Here is a 19727-nt window from a genome sequence, read left to right as displayed (position 1 = left end):
GAAAGATAATATTTCTTCTAAATCAGATGAATTTGGAAAAAACTTTTAAAAATTAGTTCAATTTCCATCCAAATAAGATTCCAGTTCACTTTCCAGTGTCAAAATAAGAATTGTAAATAATGCGTTCATTTTCTGTTCAATAGTCGAATTTTTCACCAAGAAGTATGACTGCTTAACAATATTGTTGAATTTTGAACCAAAAATTGCATTTTTGTCTAAGTTAAATGAGAATTCTACTAAAATAGGTGAATTTTTAAATCAAAGGCAAATTTTCGAAAATATTCCGATTGACTTTTCAATACAAAAATACGAATTTTAAACAAAAAGTAAATTTTATAGAAAATACTGGAATTTTCAAAAAAATAGTTGCATTTTTATCCAAAAAGGATGCAACATTTCTACGAGAAAGGTGAACTTTTAAATAAAAAATTAAATCTTCAGAAAAAATAACTTCTATTCAAAAAAGATTTCAGTTTACTTATCAGCAAAAGAATATAAATTTTCAACCAAAGTTTAATATTCTACGAAAATAGTTGAATTTTCAACCCAAAAAAGACGAATTGTTCAAAACTTATGAATCTTCTTTGAAGACTAACACAATCCGAAATTACTCAATCTTGTAAATTTTACAATTAAAAAAAAAATCATTGCTTTAAAATTTAATATTTTTTCTTTAAAAATACAGATTTCAGGTGAACACTAATCATTCCCAATAGAAAACACTAACATCAAATTTTTTAAATGGTTCAGAATTTACTGTAAAAAAGACGTTGATATACCCTGAAAATGTTTAAAAATTGCAAAGAGTATTCGAATTATATTGTATTTTGTTTGTTAAAAAATATCAGTTTTTGGTGTAAGTCGCTAACGTAACCTAAGATTTTAAAAAATTATGAAGTTTTAAAATTTAATGATTTTTTAAAATGTAAATTTCGGGTAAATTGTTGAAAATTTCTGAATCTTTGAAATCTAGTAATTTTTTTGCAAAAAATACCTATTTCCGATCTAAAACGTTAATATATGTAACCTGAAATTGTTGAAAAGTGTGAATCCTGATTATGATTTTCGTTCAAAACTTCTAATTTCCAGTAAAAAATACTGATACGAACTAGAAATATTAGAAATTTTGAGTCGTCTTCGGAACTTTCTGATTTTATATTGAATTTTTTATCTAAAAATACTAATTTCCAGTGAAAAGCACTCTCGCCTCCCCCGTTTATAACTTTAAAAGAAATTCAATCACTATGTTTTGTAACTTATAAAGCTCATAGTTTAAAATAAAAATGAAAAAATCAAATTTTCTTAAGAAAAAAAAGGAAAATACTGCCCAGAAAAAGATTTAAGATAAAAATTATAATAACGAGAAATGCTAGACGTGAAAAATTTAACTAATGCAGCTTTTAAAGTTTATAATTTGAGAGATAACTTAAAAAGAAACGAATTCTTTTCTTGAAATTTGTTTGTTTTCTTTCAATTCTTTAAGTGCTTCGATCCTACCCAAATTTTTTTTTCTAAAAAATGACCTATTTTTCTTCTTAAAGTTTTACGCATTACATAAATTTAAATGCCTTGAAAAAATTAAAAAACAATTATACGAAAAAAAAAAACAAAAAATAGGTACCTTAATATATAAATTCGATTTGTCTAAGAATTAAAAATTATAACCGAAAATTATAATTATAAAACATTCTAGAACACTCTAGAAGAATCAAAATATAAAAAAGATTTGAATTTTTAATTAGAGTGAGGTAAATAATTAATCAAAGAGAACAAAATGAATTTTTGAAACAATTTATCATTATTTTAAATAATATTATCTTAGAATATTGTTAAAAAGTTGTGATTTTTCTAAAATTTTCCACTTTTTGTCAACTTTTAATTTGCTTTGTATCAGCCCCCTGCATCGACGTTTGTTCACTAGTACGATCAAGTGAAGCGTGGAGGCCAGATGGCGCTGGGAGCCTTTCCAGCCTACATTTAAATGGCAAACATAGCAAAGATCAGTGAAAAATTAATTTGATTAATATTTTTCGAAATGACATTCGTTTTTATGTATGAGAAATTAAAGTGTGAACATTTTTTAAGTTTTACTACTTTAGAAACTTGCACTAAAATAACAAAAATGGGTGGAATGCGGTGTGTTTCTCCTACATGTAAATATCAGGTTATGACAGCTGCTCCAAAAAATTTAATTTCTTTTATGAGCCAGAAGGTTAAGAAAATGTTAGAGCCTGTCAAAAAGTAAAATTTTGTTGTAAAACCCGAATGCGGCATGCGCAAGACATTTTTTTACAAAATATATTTTGTGGGAGCGAAACACGAATTCACAGAATGGAGTCATTGTTCTGGAAGTGGCAATAATTGATTGTTGTTTAATTTAATAGTCTTAATATTTTTGTTGTTTATATAATAATTGGCAATTAATGTTTTAATATTTTCGTTTCAATTGTTTGTGAGATATAAAATAATATCTTTAAATATAAAAATCTTCATTTCAAACAAAAAAATTACGCAGAAATATAAAAAATCAAATAAATACAGTGGTGCATATTTGAATGAAAAATATGAAACATTTGATCTTTACCTAAAATGATATTTTGATTTTTAAATATTCTTTCGTAGAATTGTAAAAAAATTAATAAAAACTCTATATTTGAATAAAAATTACAACAGATTTTATCTTAAACTGAAACTATATCTTTATATTTTAAAATTATTTTTTAGAAATATTAAAAATTAAATAAAGACTAAGTATTTTAATAACAGTGTGGCCATTTTAATCCAAGAAAAAAATTCGCGGTTATTTTCCGGTTTTCTCTCGGTTCTGGAACATTTTTCACGGCCAATAAAATTTACATGTAAAAAATTGAAGGTACTAACACTTTTCAATTTAATCATTTTTAATAAAATGCAGATAAACTACAAAATTTATCATTTTTAACTTTTAGCAATTAATGAGTTCAAAGATTCAGACAAAAATTTAATTAACGTTATCATTTTCAATGCTCTAAATTAAAGAATCAATTAATATTAGATTTTTTATAATATATTATTTGTAATAATTTTAAGCTAGAAGCGTTAAAAATTGAAAAATTAAATTAAAAAAAAGAATACTTCTTAATTTATAAGTAAAATTATTTTCATTTTAAATAGAAACATCTTGAAAAGCTTCAAAATTTTATTTTAAAATCTTGAGATATCTAGGCTTCTAAATCTCTTTTGAAATGAATCGAATTTTTCCTACAATTTCTAAAAAATCCTGCAAATTTAAAAAAATTTCCTAAAATCTTACAGATTCTTTCTTAACAATTTTAGAAATCGTATTAAATCTTTTTGAATATTCTTATTTAAAAAATTTCTAAAATGAAAAATTATTTTCAATTTTTCTAAAAATCTTAAGAAAATGTTTTTATTCTTTTAAAGCCTTTGACAATTCTTAAAAAGCTTTTAAATTTTTTTATCGGCAAAAATCTACATTTTGTTTTTAATTAAATCATTTTAAGTTCAAAATTCATTTTGAAACTTTACAAAACTTCTAAATACCTCTTATAATTACTCAAATTTTTTCTAGAAATAATAAGTGTTCAATTATTATATATACGTCAAAATTAAACAAAATGACTTACAAATAAAACATTTTTTAAATAGAACAATTAAAATTGTAACGTTAAAAGTTTAAAAGCTCTCCGAAATTCCAGAGATTCAAAGCTTTCTATGTAAAACAATTCAGTTTCAAATTTTTTACTTTTAAATATTTGGTGAAATATTTCTAACTATTCAATAATTATTATTCTTTTTCTCAATTAAAATTTTTTAATTGAATAGATTAAAATTTAATATTTTAGACTGAAACAATATTTTATAAAAAATAATCATTATGAAGTTATTTTTAAATTGAAAATAATTTATAAATTTTAAATGAGAAGCTTACATTTTTTGAATTCTTATTATTTTATAGAAAATAAATTTGTCGTTTCACCATGCTTTTTCAAACTTATTACTTTTTACCAAACTACTTTAAATAAATTTCTTGAGTTGAAAAATACTTTAAATTTAGTTTCTCCATGTTACGATTGAAGCCTATCACAAGTTCCCATAGCTAGATAAGAATATTTTAACGATTTTTTTTTTCACTTACTATTACTTTCATATTTAACAAGATATAGAGCTTTAATTATGCGATGCATAAAACCGGTTTTCATTACGAATAATATAAATGAAATTAATTTCGAACTAATTTTGCCTATTCCTGTCATGTAAAACCAGGCTGGAAAGACTCCCAGCGCCACCTGAGCCGCACGCTTCACTTAGCTCACTAGCAAACTAACGTTAACGTACATTCGTTGCAGGGGACTTCTTTGTATGTAGTGATACATAATGCAAGTTATAGCAAGCAAAATTGAAACAATTTGTTATTGTTTATAAGTAATTATATTTCCTTAAATAATTCCTAGAAGTTGCGGTTTTTCTACATTTTTAAACCTTTTGTCCACTTTTTACTTATTGAGTTAATAATTAATGCAAGTTGGGAACAAATATTAAATATTAATTTTAAGAAAAAGGCTCTCAGTAACAATTTCTAAGAAAAATGTACATTTAATAAGATGCATATAAAAAATTTAAAGAATATTTCAAATATCTGTTTTATTTCAGAAAAAATATATTATCAAAAAATAATGATATTGTTTTAAGTATGATTCTCTCTAATATTTACTTATTTATTATTTGTGTATGACTAAAAAGGCAAATAAAAATTAAGCATTTCAGAAAAAAGCGCAACTTTCTTTCAAGAAGCAAAGAGAATATTATTAGTAATAATAATAAATTGTTTAAACAATTATTTTTCTTAACTTGATTTAATTATTACTTCACTCTTATTGAAAGGTGGACAAAAATATTTAAATTTCAGAAAAAAGTCGCAACTGTCTAGTATTACTATTGAATAGGTTTGGTATAAGCAGTAATAATTTGTTTAAACAATTATTTTTGTTAAATTGAATTAAATAATAACTCATTTTAAGTGAAAAGTGGACAAAAAGTTCAAAATTTCAGAAAAAAACCCGCAATTTTTAGCATTATTCAAAGATAATATTATTAAAAATAATAACAAATTGTTCAAACAATTACGTTTGCTAACATTAATGAACTATTACACCATTCTAATTGAACATTGGACAAAAAGTGAAAAACGTTGTGAAAAAAATGGTAGCCTTCTATCTCTGTTCTGAGAGAAAAATGCTAAAAACAATCATAAATTGCTTAAACAATGTATTTAAACATCTAATTATCAGTATAAAGTAATATTTTATATATTAAAAATAATTTGCTTAAAAAAATCGCAAAAAATTATAATTAGCGCTAAAAACTTGCAAAACCCATTTTTTCACTTATGGGTTTTTTTTCAATGAAAATATTAAAATATTATAACTGATGTAATTTCAAATAAAAACATTATTTTATGAAAAACATTCAAATTTAGAGAGAAAAAACATTGATTTTAACCATGTTTTTTGCAATTGATTTTTTTCTAACCGTTGCTTTTTACCAATTTTTGAAAAATGATTCCCTTTTAATAAATGACGGCTTATTTTTCTTAAAATATAATTATTTGTTTAAAAGATTTCTTCTTACAAAAAAATTGTTGCGGAAAAAAGCCGTCATTTTTTTAAATGCAATCATTTTTTTTTATTTGGTAAGAAGTGACGGTGAAAAAGAAATTTAATTGCAAAGAGCATGGTTAAACTTCATGTTTTTTTTTAATTTTTAAATTTTTCATTTAAAAAATCATGTATCTTAGTTGTATCAGTTATAATATTTTGATTCTTAAAATCATAGAAAAATTATTTTTTCAGATATCTGACTTTTGGCACGACAAGTACCTTAAATCAATATTCGGAACAATTTCCGAGAGATATTCATAAAAATTCTAAGAAAAATATTTTCCAATACACTTTTGAACCAACCGCTGGATCGGAACAGCTGGAATTTTTTAATACCGCGAAATGACAGTTAATTTATTAATTTTACCGGGAATTTTACAAATTTTTCGATCTGTCCAAGTTCGATTTTAACAGTTTTTGAAAATAATTAGTTGAATTTTTATTTTTTCCAATCATGATATAATTCAATTTACAATTCTTGAAGACTTTAACAATTAAAAATTAAAATGCGTTTGAAGATTTAAAACGATCTGTGCTAAGTATTAAAAAGTAAACAATAATTGATTTGACAAAACGATTCTAAATCCGTTTAAAATCTAAGAATTTCCAGATTTTAATGTTAAAAATATTGTTTTAGTCTGAAATATTCCATTTTTAACCCATTCAATTTGAAATTTTTTAATTAAGAAAAAGAATAACTATATAATATATTGAAATATTTAAATGTAAACAATTTGAAACTGAATCGTTTGACATAGAAAGCCTTGAATCGTTGAAATTTCGAAGAGCTTTTAAACTTTGAACAATGTAAAATTTTCCAATTTTAATTGTTCTATTTAAAAAATGATTTACTTGCAAGTGAAGTTGTTGAAGTTTGATGTATGAATTACAATTGAACACTTATTATATGTAGGAAAAATTTAAAGTGATTTCAAATAATTTAAACAAAGTATGTGTTTCGAGAAAATCCGGCTGTACGTACCGAAATTTTGGTGTAAATAGCCACAACCTAAATAAAAAAATGTATACTTTTCAGATTTCAAACAAAAAGATTTTAAGCTTTTTAAGAATTGTGAAAAGTTCGAAGAGAATAAAAACATTTTCTTAAGATTCCTAGAGAAATTTAGAATGATTTGTCATTTTAAATAATTATTTTAAGAAAATATTTAGAAACATTTCCAAAATTGTCAAAACAGAATCTGGAATATTAAAAAAAATTTAGAAGTTTTTTAAGAATTGTGAAAGGCTTTAAAAGAATGAAATTAAAAATGATTTGTCATTTTGAATAATTATTTTAAGAGAATATTTAAAAACATTTTCAAAATTGTCAAAAAAGAATCTGGAATATTTTAAAGAGATTTTTTTTTAATTTTCAGGATTTTCTCAAAATTTTAGGGAAAATTCGATTCATTTTAAAAGATATTTATCGAATTTTGCCTACAATTTTGAGAAAATCCCGCAAATTAAAAAAAAAGACACCGAGCTTTTGGTGCAAATAGGCAAATTTTGTCTATGTACACACACTTTCTTTGAATTATTTGAAATGTAGAAATTTTTTCTACAAATAGTAAGTAGGATTTTCTAAAAATTGTAAGAAAAATTCGGTTCATTTTAACAAATATTTAGAATTTCTAAACAAATTTTAGAAATAATTTTAAATTTGAATAATTTTAAAACAACTTCTAGATTTCTGAAGATTTGGAAATAAAATGTTGTGGCTTTTCAAGGATGCTTAAACTATTTGTGATAAAAATAATTTAACTTTTTAATTTAAGAAGTGTAAAGTTTAAAAAAATTGTAATTTTAACATTTTTAATGTTCTGGATTAAAATTGGTTAAAACAATTTAGTTGAAAAAATTTTAAAGTTCATTGATTGTTTAATTTAGAACAGTGTGAGTGATAACGTGGATTTATATTTTGGGACCGAATTTGAATTTTTGAACTCTATAATTTATCAAAGTTAAAAATTCCCAATTTTGCTGTTTATCTGCATTTAATTAAAAACTTTCAATTGAAGTGTTCGTATCTAACTTCAATTTTTAATAATTTATAATGCAAGAGTTGCGCTTTGAGTGCTTTAATTTGTGGTTTCTTTTTTATTATCACAAATGGCAAAATGTGTCGCTTTGGAGTTTGAATTTTTCAATTTTATTGACCGTGAAGAATGCTTGCGAATCGGGAGATGAGCGGGAATTTTTTTCTTTGAATAAAACGGCCATTCTGTGTGAAGCCTCAAATCAATAAAATATTTATCAATTCCCAAAAGAAAATTAACACATTTTTCTAAACAGATAGCACTCCTGCAATCAAATAGCCAGCAGAATTCCGAAAAGAATTCACCGGATCCTGGAGATAACGCCGAAAATCACAAAGCCGAAATGCTGATAGACTTTGACAGTGATTCTCAGCCAAAATCGAGCGATGCTTCTTTAAAATCCAACGAGCAGTCAATGCTCTCAACAGAGAACGTTCTTCTAAAAGACAAGCTCCAAAGCCTGGAGAAGCTTATAGAAAAGTACAAGGATATGTTGAAACGAGGCAAGGATAAAATCACCCAGTTGAATAAAGAGAAAAGCCTTATCGAGAGCGATTTCAATACTCTGAAAACAAACAGCGAGGAAAGATTTAAAATTCTCGAGGCCGATCTGAACGCAGCCAGGGAACAAATTCTAAATCTTGAGGGTGACATTCAGTCTCTGCGAAAACGAGAAGAAGAATCGATGATTTCTCTCGCTGAAAATAAGCTTTCGATTCACCGGGAGTTGGAAGATAAAGAGGAGCAGATTAAAAGACTCACTCTGGAGGTAAAACAAATAAGCGAGGAGAAGGAAAATCTGCGTGAAAGTCTGGAGAAATACAAGAGCGAACTGGAGAAGAAGTCACTGTCGGAGAAAAAATTGGAAACTGAGACTAAAGAGCAGGAAAATTCGAAAAAGAAGACGGAAGCCTTGAAGCAAATGCAGAAGGAAATGCAGCAGCAAGTTGTCCTTCTTCAAGGAAAATATCACAAGGAGGTCGATCGCAATAAAGAGCTTCTGACAAGATTGGAAGAAATTGAGAAGAGATCGGTCGAGAAAAATGAAGCCGAGTCTGTGAAATTCTCCGGGTTTAAAAATAAAATCGCAGAACTTGAAAATCACTTGCAAACCGAACGGAAGTTGAATCTCGACTTGAACGAAAAGTACCAGGAATTTAAGAGCGCCGAGGAAGGGAATAGAAGAGCTTTGGGAAACTTAGTCGAGGAGTTGCAAACGTCGAAAAAAAGTTTAGAAGCCGAGATTGAAGAATTGGGTAGAGTTATTCGCGAAAAGGAGGAGGCTTCGGAGCAATTGACCCTGAAGATTGAGGAGCACGCAGCTGCTCTCGAAAAAGCGAAACAGAATTTGGCAAAGCAGGATGAGGAGATCAGAGTTTTTAGAGAGAAAGCCGATCTTCTGGAAAAAGGTGAGAAGATCGAGAATAACGAGCAGGTCGATAGACTAAGAGAGGAATTGGAAAGTAAAGAAGGGGTGGTTGCGAATTTAAAAGATGAGCTTGATTCTTGCAAAAGGGAGATAGAATCTCTGAATCGGGAGAAGAATTCCCTTTTCGCTCAGATTACAATTTGCAGGAATTCGATTTCTAAAATGAAGCAAGAGTTCTTGAATTTAAAAAATAACGTTAATCTTGATATCGAGAACGGAAAAACTGCAATTTCACATTTCCTCAATGAAATTTCAATTAGTTTCCCAGTGATTTTGGAGGAAAAGGCGGAACTGAAAAAGAATAATGAGGTTTTGAATTCGAAATTGGAAGATTTGATGATGAAGTACAAAAAGGTTGATTTGGAATTGAAGGAGGCTAGGAATCGATCAGATAAATTAGAAAAAGAGGCGAAGAAGAGGGATAAGGAGCTGGCAGATTTAAATTTGAAGGCCGATAGTTTTGATGCGCTCAAATCGAGGAATGAGAAGCTGATCGCCGAAATTGATACTTTGAATTTCAGAGTTTATGATATCGAAATTTTGGAAGAAGAGAAGAAAAAGCAGAAGAAATCTCTAGAAGATTTGAATCGTCTGAATGAAGAATTGAAGAAGGAGTTGAGCGAAATTAAGTGTACCTTAAATGAGAGAAATGAGAAGGAATCTAATTTGGATGGAGAATTAAACGAGATGAAGAGAAAGTACGAGGAGACGGAGAATTCGAGGCAAATTCTCGAAACGGAAGTTGTGAAAGTTTCTTCTTTGACGGAGGAACTTCGTCTTCAGAGATCCGAACTCGCGAATTTGACGAATCAGAATTCAGAGTTGAGAAATTCGGCCGAGGAAATGCAGGAAACGTTAACGGGGAAAAACGAGTTGATCAAGAAATTAAAGGGGATTAAGGAAAAGCAGAGTAAAACGATTAAGGATCTGAATTCTCAGATTGAAGATTCCACGAGGAAAATTTCCGAGATGGGCAAAGAAGTCGAGGATCTGAAAGAGAAGTGTAATGAGTTGGAAGTTTTGAGAAAAGAACATTCTTTAATTTTTCCCGAGTTCGAGAATTTAAAGGATCTCAATAGTATACTTAATTCCGAGAATAAAGATTTGAAGGATAAGAGAAACGAATTGTTGAAGTTGAATGAAGAGTTAGAAAAATCAGAAGGTCTCTTAAATAACAAGATTTTGAATCTGGAACAAAAGGTCGAAGAATTGTCAAATGTGAATAAGAAGCTAGAGTGCGAATTTCATTCGCAGAAATCTGCTTCCGAAACTTTGAGAGAAGAATTGAAGGAATTGGAGGATCTAAAGGGAAAGAATCTGGAGGTAATCAATGAAAATGAGGAAATGCGAAATGAAATCGAAAAGTTGAGGGAGACTTTGAGAGATACGGAAAATCTGGGAAAGAGAGTGGAGAATTTGGAAGGTGAGAAGGAAATCTTGAGTAAAGAAGTGCTTGAATTGAAAACAGTTGAGAGTAAAAAGAAGGAATTGGAGAGTGAAATTGAAATGTTGAAAAAAGAAATTTCGCAGATGGAGGAATTAAAAAAGAGGAATGGGGAACTAGAAAATCGAATAGGTGACTTGGATCTCAAGATTCTGAAATTAAATGAATTGGAAGCAGAAAATGTGGAAAAGGGTTCAGTTTGTAGTGAATTATCGTCGAGACTTGGCAATTTAGAATTGGAATTGGAGAAGAAAGATGCAGAATTGAAAGAAAGGAATTCGGAATTGAAGGAAAAGAATGCAAAGTTAAAAGAAAAAGATTTGGAATTGAAAACTTTCAGTGCAGCGAATATAAATTTAAAGGAAGAAATCAATCAGAATATTTCCAAACTTTCGATGATAATGGAAGAAAAGGAGATTGAGTTTGAAGAATGGAGAAATAGGATTGCCGATTCGGAGCGAAGGATTCAAGAGAGGGAAGCAGAGATACTTTCGATGAAAGAGGAGAGAGGGAATACAATTGAGGAGAGAGTCCAGCAGAGTGAAGATGAATCGAAATTAAAGAGGGTGGAAAAATTAGAAGAAGATAATAGAAAATTAGAAGCACAATTGGACGAGGCTTTGATAACTTTTCAATCGAAAGAGTCGCAGATGCAGATTTTGAATGACGATTTAAAAACGCAGATTGAAAAGTTGAAGGAGGAGGTAAAAGTTGGGGAGACTGAACAGGGATTAAGATTGAAACAATTGGTCAAGGAATTCCAGGCTCAACTTCATGATAAGGACGAGGAATTGCAGGCTGCATTGGATAAAAGATTTGGTATGTGGTTTCTTTTTTTTTTTTGTTAACAGACTAATTTTTATTTTTATGCGAACTTAAATCTAAATAGGAAGTATATTTTTATTTAGATCGACAGCAGAATTATGAAACTGATTTAATCCAGCAATACAGAGAACAACTGAAGGATTTTCAGGTTGAGTTGACACTGAAATCAGAGCAGATTGAAAATTTGATTCTCGAAAGTAAAGAGTCTTCGCAGCAGAAGCAAGGAGAGATTGATAAATTACTAGAGACTATTGTACAAATTAGACAAGAGCATGTAAATGAATTACAAGAAGTAGAGAAGAAGTGGAAGGAAGCGATTAAACAAAAATCCGAAATGATAGAGGCGAAGCATGAAGCGGAAGTTAATGAATTGACGAAAGAGTGGCAAAATGACCGAAGGGTGAGTTTTGAAACTTGAAGGAATTATTTTGAATCTTCAAATTTTTTCTTTTGTCCATATTTGTATCAGTCGTAGTTTTGCCCTTTATTATTTTAATTTCTGTCCATATTTTATTTTCAGATTGATTCCAATTCCGAAGTTCCTATTGAGGTAATTTTTTGTTTTCGTTATCATCTGTTTCATTTATTCCACTTTGGTTCTCCTCACTAGTACTTCCTGTCTTCTTCTTTTCTTATCAATATTTACCAGCTTCTTTTCATTTTAAGACGAGAATACTGGAATTTTCTAGGATGTTGACAAGTTTTATTAAACATTTTTTATTTCTACAATATTCTGGAGTGTTATAAAATATTATGGAATATAATATTTATAATACATGCTAGAAAACAAAAGTGTGCCATGCACGCGATTATTTTTGTTTGTCTCACGCGATTGTTAAGTTGAAATGTAAAATTATTATTGATACAAAGTATTTGTATTTCACAATGTTTTTGATGAAAATACTAATTTTTGTTAAAAAAAACAAAACAATTTGGACCCGATTTTAAACAGCCATACGGCGACGCTAGTAGTAACTTTGTTCTATTTGTTTTGACTGTTAAATGTATTTTGTCATGTTGAGCCGTTACAATCTCTTTAAAAAATATCAAAAACATGGTTTATTTATGTAATTATTGTGAAAATGACACGATGGATTTTTCTGAGTGTTTTTTTTAAATATTTTTTTTTAACGAATCATTTCCGGTATGAAAATCAGGTTATAAAAGTGAACTTAGAGAACATCCGAAGACCCCAAATAAAAGAGTTAGAAGCTTTTTAAGAATTATGAAATATCTGAGGAGAAATGGTTTCGGTTTTATTTTCAAAGAATAATTTTAAGTTTTACGGATTTTAAAATGTGGGTTCAAAGGATATGGAAGACTTTGAGACCATTTTTTTTTTAATTTTTCAAGATTTACACATTTTTAGGTAAACTGAATTTTTTCAGGGTGTGAAAAAAGTTCTTAATTCATGGGAATTTTTTAAATTACTGTCTTGTGAGGAATTTCAAGAGAAAATCGAAAAAAGATCACAAAAGATTTTGAATTATTTCCTAAAATCTTTAAAAAGTGTGAAAGATTTTAAAGCAAAATTTTTCCATATTACATAATTTTAGAGAAAAGATTGAATAAGTTTAAGGGATCTTCAAATGTTTTGAAACGATTCAAAAATAATTAAAACTTGTGAAGATTTTTAGAGAAGTTTGTAAAGTTTGACGAACATGAAAGACATTTTTTCAGATTCTTAAGAAAAATTAAAATAACTTTTTATTTCAAAAAATTAATTTGAAGATATTATTTAAAAATATTTTAGAAGGTTTCAAAAATAGTCAAAGAAGAATCGGAAATATTTTAAGGCAATTTTTTTCATTTTGCAGCGTAAATAAAAAATGCAGGAAAAATTTAAATAATTTTTAGAAATTAGAAGGTTAAGAAAGTCTGACAAGATTAAGAAAAAAAGAATTTTCCTTATATTTGTGTGAAAATTTTAATTAATGCATTGTTTTTAAAAATTAACTTTAAGAGAAAATTGAAAAAGGTTTTTAAGCATAACAAACGATTTCCTAAAATTTCTAAAAATAGTTTAGAATATTTTAAAGCAAAATGTTTCAATTTGGTAAGATTGCAAAATAAAAACGAACAAAAATTGAGTAAATTCACGAAATATTTACTAGAATTTAAAAGAATTTCGAAAGTTTTCAAGAGAATAAACAAATTTTCTTAAAATTGCTGAGAAAATTTACAAGATTGTAAGGTATTTTTTTTTAATTTGGAGTGATATTTAAAAATTTTGATAAAAATTCATGTCAGTTAAAAATATTTTTAGGAATTTAAGACGTTTTAAATAGAATACAAATATTTTAAAACTCGGAAAATTTTTCGAAAATGTATCAAATATTTCTTCTCCTTCCCAACTTCTAAAAGATCTGAACATCTTTTAAAAGGACTCGAATTTTTCATAATATTTCGTAAAATTCTATATTATGAAAAAAATTCTTTAAAATCTTCTGGATTATTTTTTGACAAGCCTAAAATATTATAAAATCTTATAAAATTTCTCAAGAATCTTATGAAAATTATATTTACATAAATTGAAATACAAGGTGATAATACTTATTTTCTTGTTCTCAATTCTCAGAATTTAATTTCAACATGGATTTATCACAACACTTCGAAAAATAATTTTCTATTAATTTGAGTTTTGTCAAAGATAAAACATATTCGTTAATCGTCTTTCTTTAAGAGTGACATACACATTTTAAAATATTTTAGTTTCGTTGCAAAGTCTAATTGATTAAAGAAATATCACATTTAAGAGTTCCTTATTTCATTGTAATAGAAAAAAATATTTGAGGACTTATCATATTCCTTGTTTATCATCTGTAGATATAATAATTATATTTATTATATAGCAGCAAAATATTTTAAAACGGCATTATAAAAAAAATAATGGGTTCATCACTTTATTTAAAAGTGTTAGAATATCCGGGACTAACACAAAATAACGAAAAAATTAATAAAAAAATCATAAATTAGCAAGAAAAAAGAATTGCCTAATTATAAAATAAATTAATTGTGAAATTCCCATAAATATTTCTATTCCAGTAATTTAAGTTTGACGATATTTAAAATTTGCCTAAAATCATTAATAAATTATTAATTAATGATTAATGAAATTGTTTGCCTTATTTATAATTATATTAATAGCTCATAAATTAATAATCAATTTCGTTTTAAAATACAATTTTTTGGGTGTAAAACACTAACACAGCCAAAAATTGTTAATTTTAGGTCCAATGACAAAAATAATACAAATTAAAATATAAAAAAAATGATTCTTCGAAATTTAATGAATTTATATTTAAAAAGTTTTTATTTATTCGCGCAAGATTTTTTTAGAATTATTCTTAATAAAAGGGATTATTGGTAGATTTATCTTTAAAAATTTATAATTTAAGTTATGAAACAACATTAAGTAGTGAAAGCCAATCAGATTTTCAACAACAATGATTGTGAGATTTTCCCAGGCATATCGTTAACCACTTTTTCAAATTGCTACAGAATCCAATATTTCAAAAGATTTTACAGAAATTTCCAAAATTTCAATTTTTGAAGCCCATGAAGCGGGGCTAAAGCTCTACTTTTTACTCCCTAGGGAGTAAAAAGCAAAAAGTCAAATCATGCATGTGCCATAAAAAATATTTTAAACCATTATTTCAAATAATTTCCTAAAATTTCGGAAAAGTATGCAGAATTTTATTATATACTCTGGGTTGAGACCGGCATAGCCCCTGACGCTTGGGTGATCTCGTTGCGTCCTTTTATAAGCCTTAAGCGTGGCCCCAAAGTTCTCTCCAAAGACAGAGGACCGCGGCCACGCTGTTGGCCGATATTTCAGACTCATTGATGTAGAAACTGCCTGTGAGTGTTACACGTTTCCCCGCAATTGCGAGACAGTGACAGAGGATATGAGTGGAAGTCTCATTGTCTTTTCCGCACAGACAACATAGGGGACTTTCCTCAAGCCCTATCTTATATCTGTGGTACCGGAGGTTTCCATGCCCTATAAATATTTCTGTTAGGATTTTGACTTCCTTTCTCCCGAGCTTATGAATTTCTTTAGCTCAATGAAGGTTTAGCTTTGAGCCCAAGAGTGTTTTAGCCTGTCTGCAGCCAGTGACCGCATCCCTCTTATTCTGATGTTCCTCGGTCAGCCAACTGTTAATATCTTCAGTGTCCGACCTACTGGAAATGCCTACAACTGGCTCAGGCCCAGTAAAATTTTCCTTTGTTGCTAGCTTTGCTAACCTGTCCGATATTACATTGCTCCTGATGCCACTGTGTCCAGGGATCCAGAGCAGAGTGACTCGGTTTTCTGCCGCTAGCTTATTCAGTGCCTCAAAGCACTCCCATATTAGAAGCGACGTAGTCGTCATTCCATTCAGAGCCGTGATAGCAGCCATGCTATCTGAGCGGATACGAGCAAGACCATAATCTCAGATTGTAGAACTGTTGCGTAGGACCCCATTGCAATTGTGAAGCCCATTCCTTTCCTTCTACGGTATACACCTGCTCCAGTGTTCTCTTTGTTTCTGGAGCTAACCCGTTATTTCTTGTCGAAGATGTAGTGACAAGTGGACATTTTGTCCCTGGGCATGCTCAGTGTCGACCTCTTCGTGATATCGATTGCTATCCACATAACTGTCGAGATACTGCTATCGTTTACCATATTTAGTCTCCAAGCCGCGGCTTTTATGGTGAGATGGAGTAGCTCCAATCCTATTAGTGCCCCCAGGGCCATCGTGGGTGTCGACTTCGAGGCACCAGTGATACCTCTCAGAATCAGTCCTCTAATTCTTTCCAGTCAGGACTTCACAGTAGAAAGTTCGACCCTGGTCCACCAGACGACTGCCACATAGGTTAGTCTGGGTCGCAGGATCGCTGTGTAGATCCACATAAGTGTCTCCGGTTTCAAGCCCCAGCTTTTAACTGTGCCTCTTCTACAGAGCCAAAAAGTCGCTACTAGCTTCTTGAACTTGTTTTCCAAGTGCCCGTTCCATAACAGCTTCTTATCCAGGATGACTCCTAGATATTTGGCTTGACCTTTGATTTCGAGTTTTTGTCCCCCCAGTTTTAATATACCCCTAGTTCCCCACTTGTACCTTCTGGTGAACACAACTGCATCCCTCTTACTCAGATTGACTGATAGTCCAGTCCCCTTACACCATGAATCAACTATTCTTAGTACTTGCTGCATTACTCCGAAGAGCGCATCCAGATGCTGGCCGCGCACGATAACTAGTATATCGTCTGCATAACCTATGACGTGGAAGCCCTGACTCGCGAATAGATAAAGCAATTCATCTATTACCAGACACCGCAGCAAGGGAGATAGAACGCCCCCCTGCGGATATCCCGAGTCAACAGTTACACAGAAAGTGGTGTCACCCTTGGTCGTGGTTAGTTTCCTATTGGCCACCTCTCCAGAGGTGTAGTTAAAGGCTCCTTCGATGTCCATGAAGGTTCCAATGGCTAGACCTTTCTGCTTTTGTTGTACTTCAATTAGGTCAACTGCATTGCTCAGGGCCGTCTTGGTCGAATGACCAGCCCTATAGGCGTGTTTTTGCTTGTGAAGAGGACTACTTGACAAGACCTTATCGTGGATATATCTGTCCACGAGTCTTACCACTATTTTTAGTACGAAAGATGTGAGGCTAATGGGTCGGAAATCCTTGGGTGAAGTATAACCGATCCTGCCAGCCTTCGGAATAAAGACTATTCTCGCACCCCGTCATGTCGCCGGCACATAACTCAACATCAGACTAGTCCTAGCAAGTTTCACCAAAGGCCCAATGAAGGATTTCAGGGCCCACCTGACCCTGGCTGGGGTCACAATCTCCTTGGCTAGCCGTCGTTTCGGGCCCAGTTGGGCCACAGGCGGCTTTGATGGGCTCAGAGGTGCCGTCCCCCCATCTCCTAACTTTTTGAAGCTCGGAAAATGTGCCTTGATCAAGTGAGTGAAGGTATCCCCCGCCGGGCAATTTTAGAGTCCCGAGAATAGCATCTGGATTTCGAGAAAGCAGGTTGTCCAGTCTGGCCGCCTCTGCTCCCTTCTCGATATCAGTGCAAAAGTTGGTCCAGCTTTCATGCTTTGCCTTGCGTATTGCACTCCTGTACTCATCCCTCATCGATGTGAATGAAGTCCACAGTTCCTTCAAGTATACAGAAGATTTCAACATTTTTTAATTTTGCAAGATTACGAAATTTTGGAAAAATGCGAATAAGTTTAAGAGATATTTAGAGGTTTTGAAAATATAGAAAAATAATTTCAAACTTAAAAATCATTGTGAAATCTTTCGAAATATTTTGTTTTGTAAATGTTTGAAATCTTTTAAAGTCATTTGAAATCTTTTGAATCTGTGAAATTTTGGAAATTTTAAAACTTCTAAATATTTCTTTAACTTATTCGCATTTTTCTAAAATTATGTAATCTTGTAAAATTAAAAAATGTTGAAATCTTCTGCATACTTTTCCGAAATTTTAGGAAATTATTTGAAATAATGGTTTAAAATATTTTTTATGACACATGCATGATTTCAGCCCTTTTCGAAGCCTATGAAGCGGGGCTAAAGCTCTACTTTTTACTCCCTAGGGAGTAAAAAGTGACGTCAGGGGTGATTAATGAAAGTTATACATCTATAGCTTGCAATTTACGATACTCAGCCCACTCAACGTAAAAACTCTGAGGAAATTTTGTTTGCAGATAATAGAATTTTGCGGTAATTCATGGAAAGTTACCATATATAACTGGTCACAGTACCATAAAGGACCGAAAATTTCCATAAATGTCTGGAAATTTATAAACATTTCCAAATTGAATTTTGGGTAATTTACCCATAACTTACCTGTAATCTTACCAAAAATTTCATAAATTTCCGGGATTTAAAAAAAAGGTTTAAAATTGAATGTTCGATAATTTTTCTCAATTGAACATAAATTACTTATAATATTACCATAAATTACCAAAAATGTCATAAATTTATGGAAAATCCTAAAAACACTTATTTTAAGTATTTTCTCTTAAGTTAACATAAATTTCGGGTAATATTACCATGAATTACCAAGAATTTAATAAATTTCCGGAAATTTATAAAAATGTTTAAAATTGAATTGTGGGCAATTTATGGTAAGTTACCATATTTATCTGTAAAATTACCATAAATACTGAAAATTTCCATACATTTTCGAAAATTTATAAACACTTCCAGATATAATTTTAGGTATTTTATCTTAATTTACCATACATTTTCGGTCAGATTACCATAAATTACCAAAAATTTCATAAATTTACTGAAATTTATAAAAATGTTTAAAATTGAATTTCGGGCAATTTATGGTAAGTCACTATAAGTTACCTTTAAAAAAACTGTAAATCATGCTTTCTTTGTTTGAAATCTAATATGGGCTGAAATAATAGCTGTAATTCGAGAAATGTCTGAAATCATCCATTTGTTATAAAAAATATCGTATGTGCCAAGAGGGAGAGGGATTTTTTCGACTGTTGTGCGTTTTCAGTACGAGTACATAATATACTATTCTTAAAATCAAATTTAGAAAAAATCGAATCTTGAGAAAAATTTTGTATTATTTTTTAACATTTTTAAATCTGTAAAATGCTTCAATTTTTTTACGAATTCTACATAAATCTACAGTTTGATAAAATGGTGGCAAATTTTAAGTTATTTTTGAATCTCTTTAAATATTTTGAAACTTCGAAATTTTTGTGTTACATTTTGTTTTTAGTTATCTTTGAAAGATCTGTTGAATAATACAGGACTTTCTACGGATAAAATAAATCAGAAAAAATTCAGAAAGACTGAAAAATAAATAGACAACAGAATTAAAAAAGGCTCCTCTTGACATTTTTAAATTTGTTTTTATCAGGAAATAGATTTTGATAAAAAAAAGCCTATGTAAATTTTCCGTTTTTGTTTCCCTACACGTGTAAATTGGTTTCTAATGAATTTTTATCAGTTGAAAGCTTTCATATGTTTAAAAGATTCTTTAATGTAAGCTAAAGAAAGAGATTATAGCGTAAAAAAGCAGAAAAAATTATTATTCATGAAAGTAACCAAATGTTTTGAAAGTATTATAAATAAATCCATATTTCCATTAATTTTCCAGTTCAATGTGAACTAAAAAAGTCTACTAATATATTTTTTGTTGCAAATTCATCTCTTTTCGTTAAAAATTCTACTATTTAGCTGAAAGTGTAATTATTTTATTGAAAAGTGTTGGGGGTTATTAATTGTTTCAAATAAGAAACACTGTATAAAGTACAGGCACAAGAATTTATTTAGTAACAAGTATACAATTCAACGAGGTTTACAATT

At 29.5% G+C, this 19727-nt stretch overlaps 1 protein-coding gene across 3 annotated transcripts in view; it reads left to right on the top strand.

Moving 5' to 3' along the window:
- LOC117172843 (golgin subfamily A member 4-like) overlaps window positions 1-19727 on the top strand; it is a 36859-nt gene that overhangs the window by 12305 nt on the left and 4827 nt on the right. For 2 of the 3 annotated variants that reach the window (XM_033361097.1, XM_033361115.1), the window contains exons 5-7: window positions 7953-11388; window positions 11478-11794; window positions 11915-11944. In XM_033361097.1, coding sequence (XP_033216988.1) covers window positions 7953-11388; window positions 11478-11794; window positions 11915-11944 — 3783 coding nt within the window. The remainder of the gene's footprint in view (window positions 1-7952; window positions 11389-11477; window positions 11795-11914; window positions 11945-19727) is intronic. The other variant, XM_033361106.1, reaches the window with a different exon arrangement.

The sequence above is a fragment of the Belonocnema kinseyi genome, chromosome 1 (assembly GCF_010883055.1).
Source record: "Belonocnema kinseyi isolate 2016_QV_RU_SX_M_011 chromosome 1, B_treatae_v1, whole genome shotgun sequence".
Lineage (NCBI taxonomy): Eukaryota > Metazoa > Arthropoda > Insecta > Hymenoptera > Cynipidae > Belonocnema > Belonocnema kinseyi.
The sequence above is the reverse complement of the archived record's forward strand: the minus strand, read 5'-3'. Positions and strand labels throughout refer to the sequence as shown.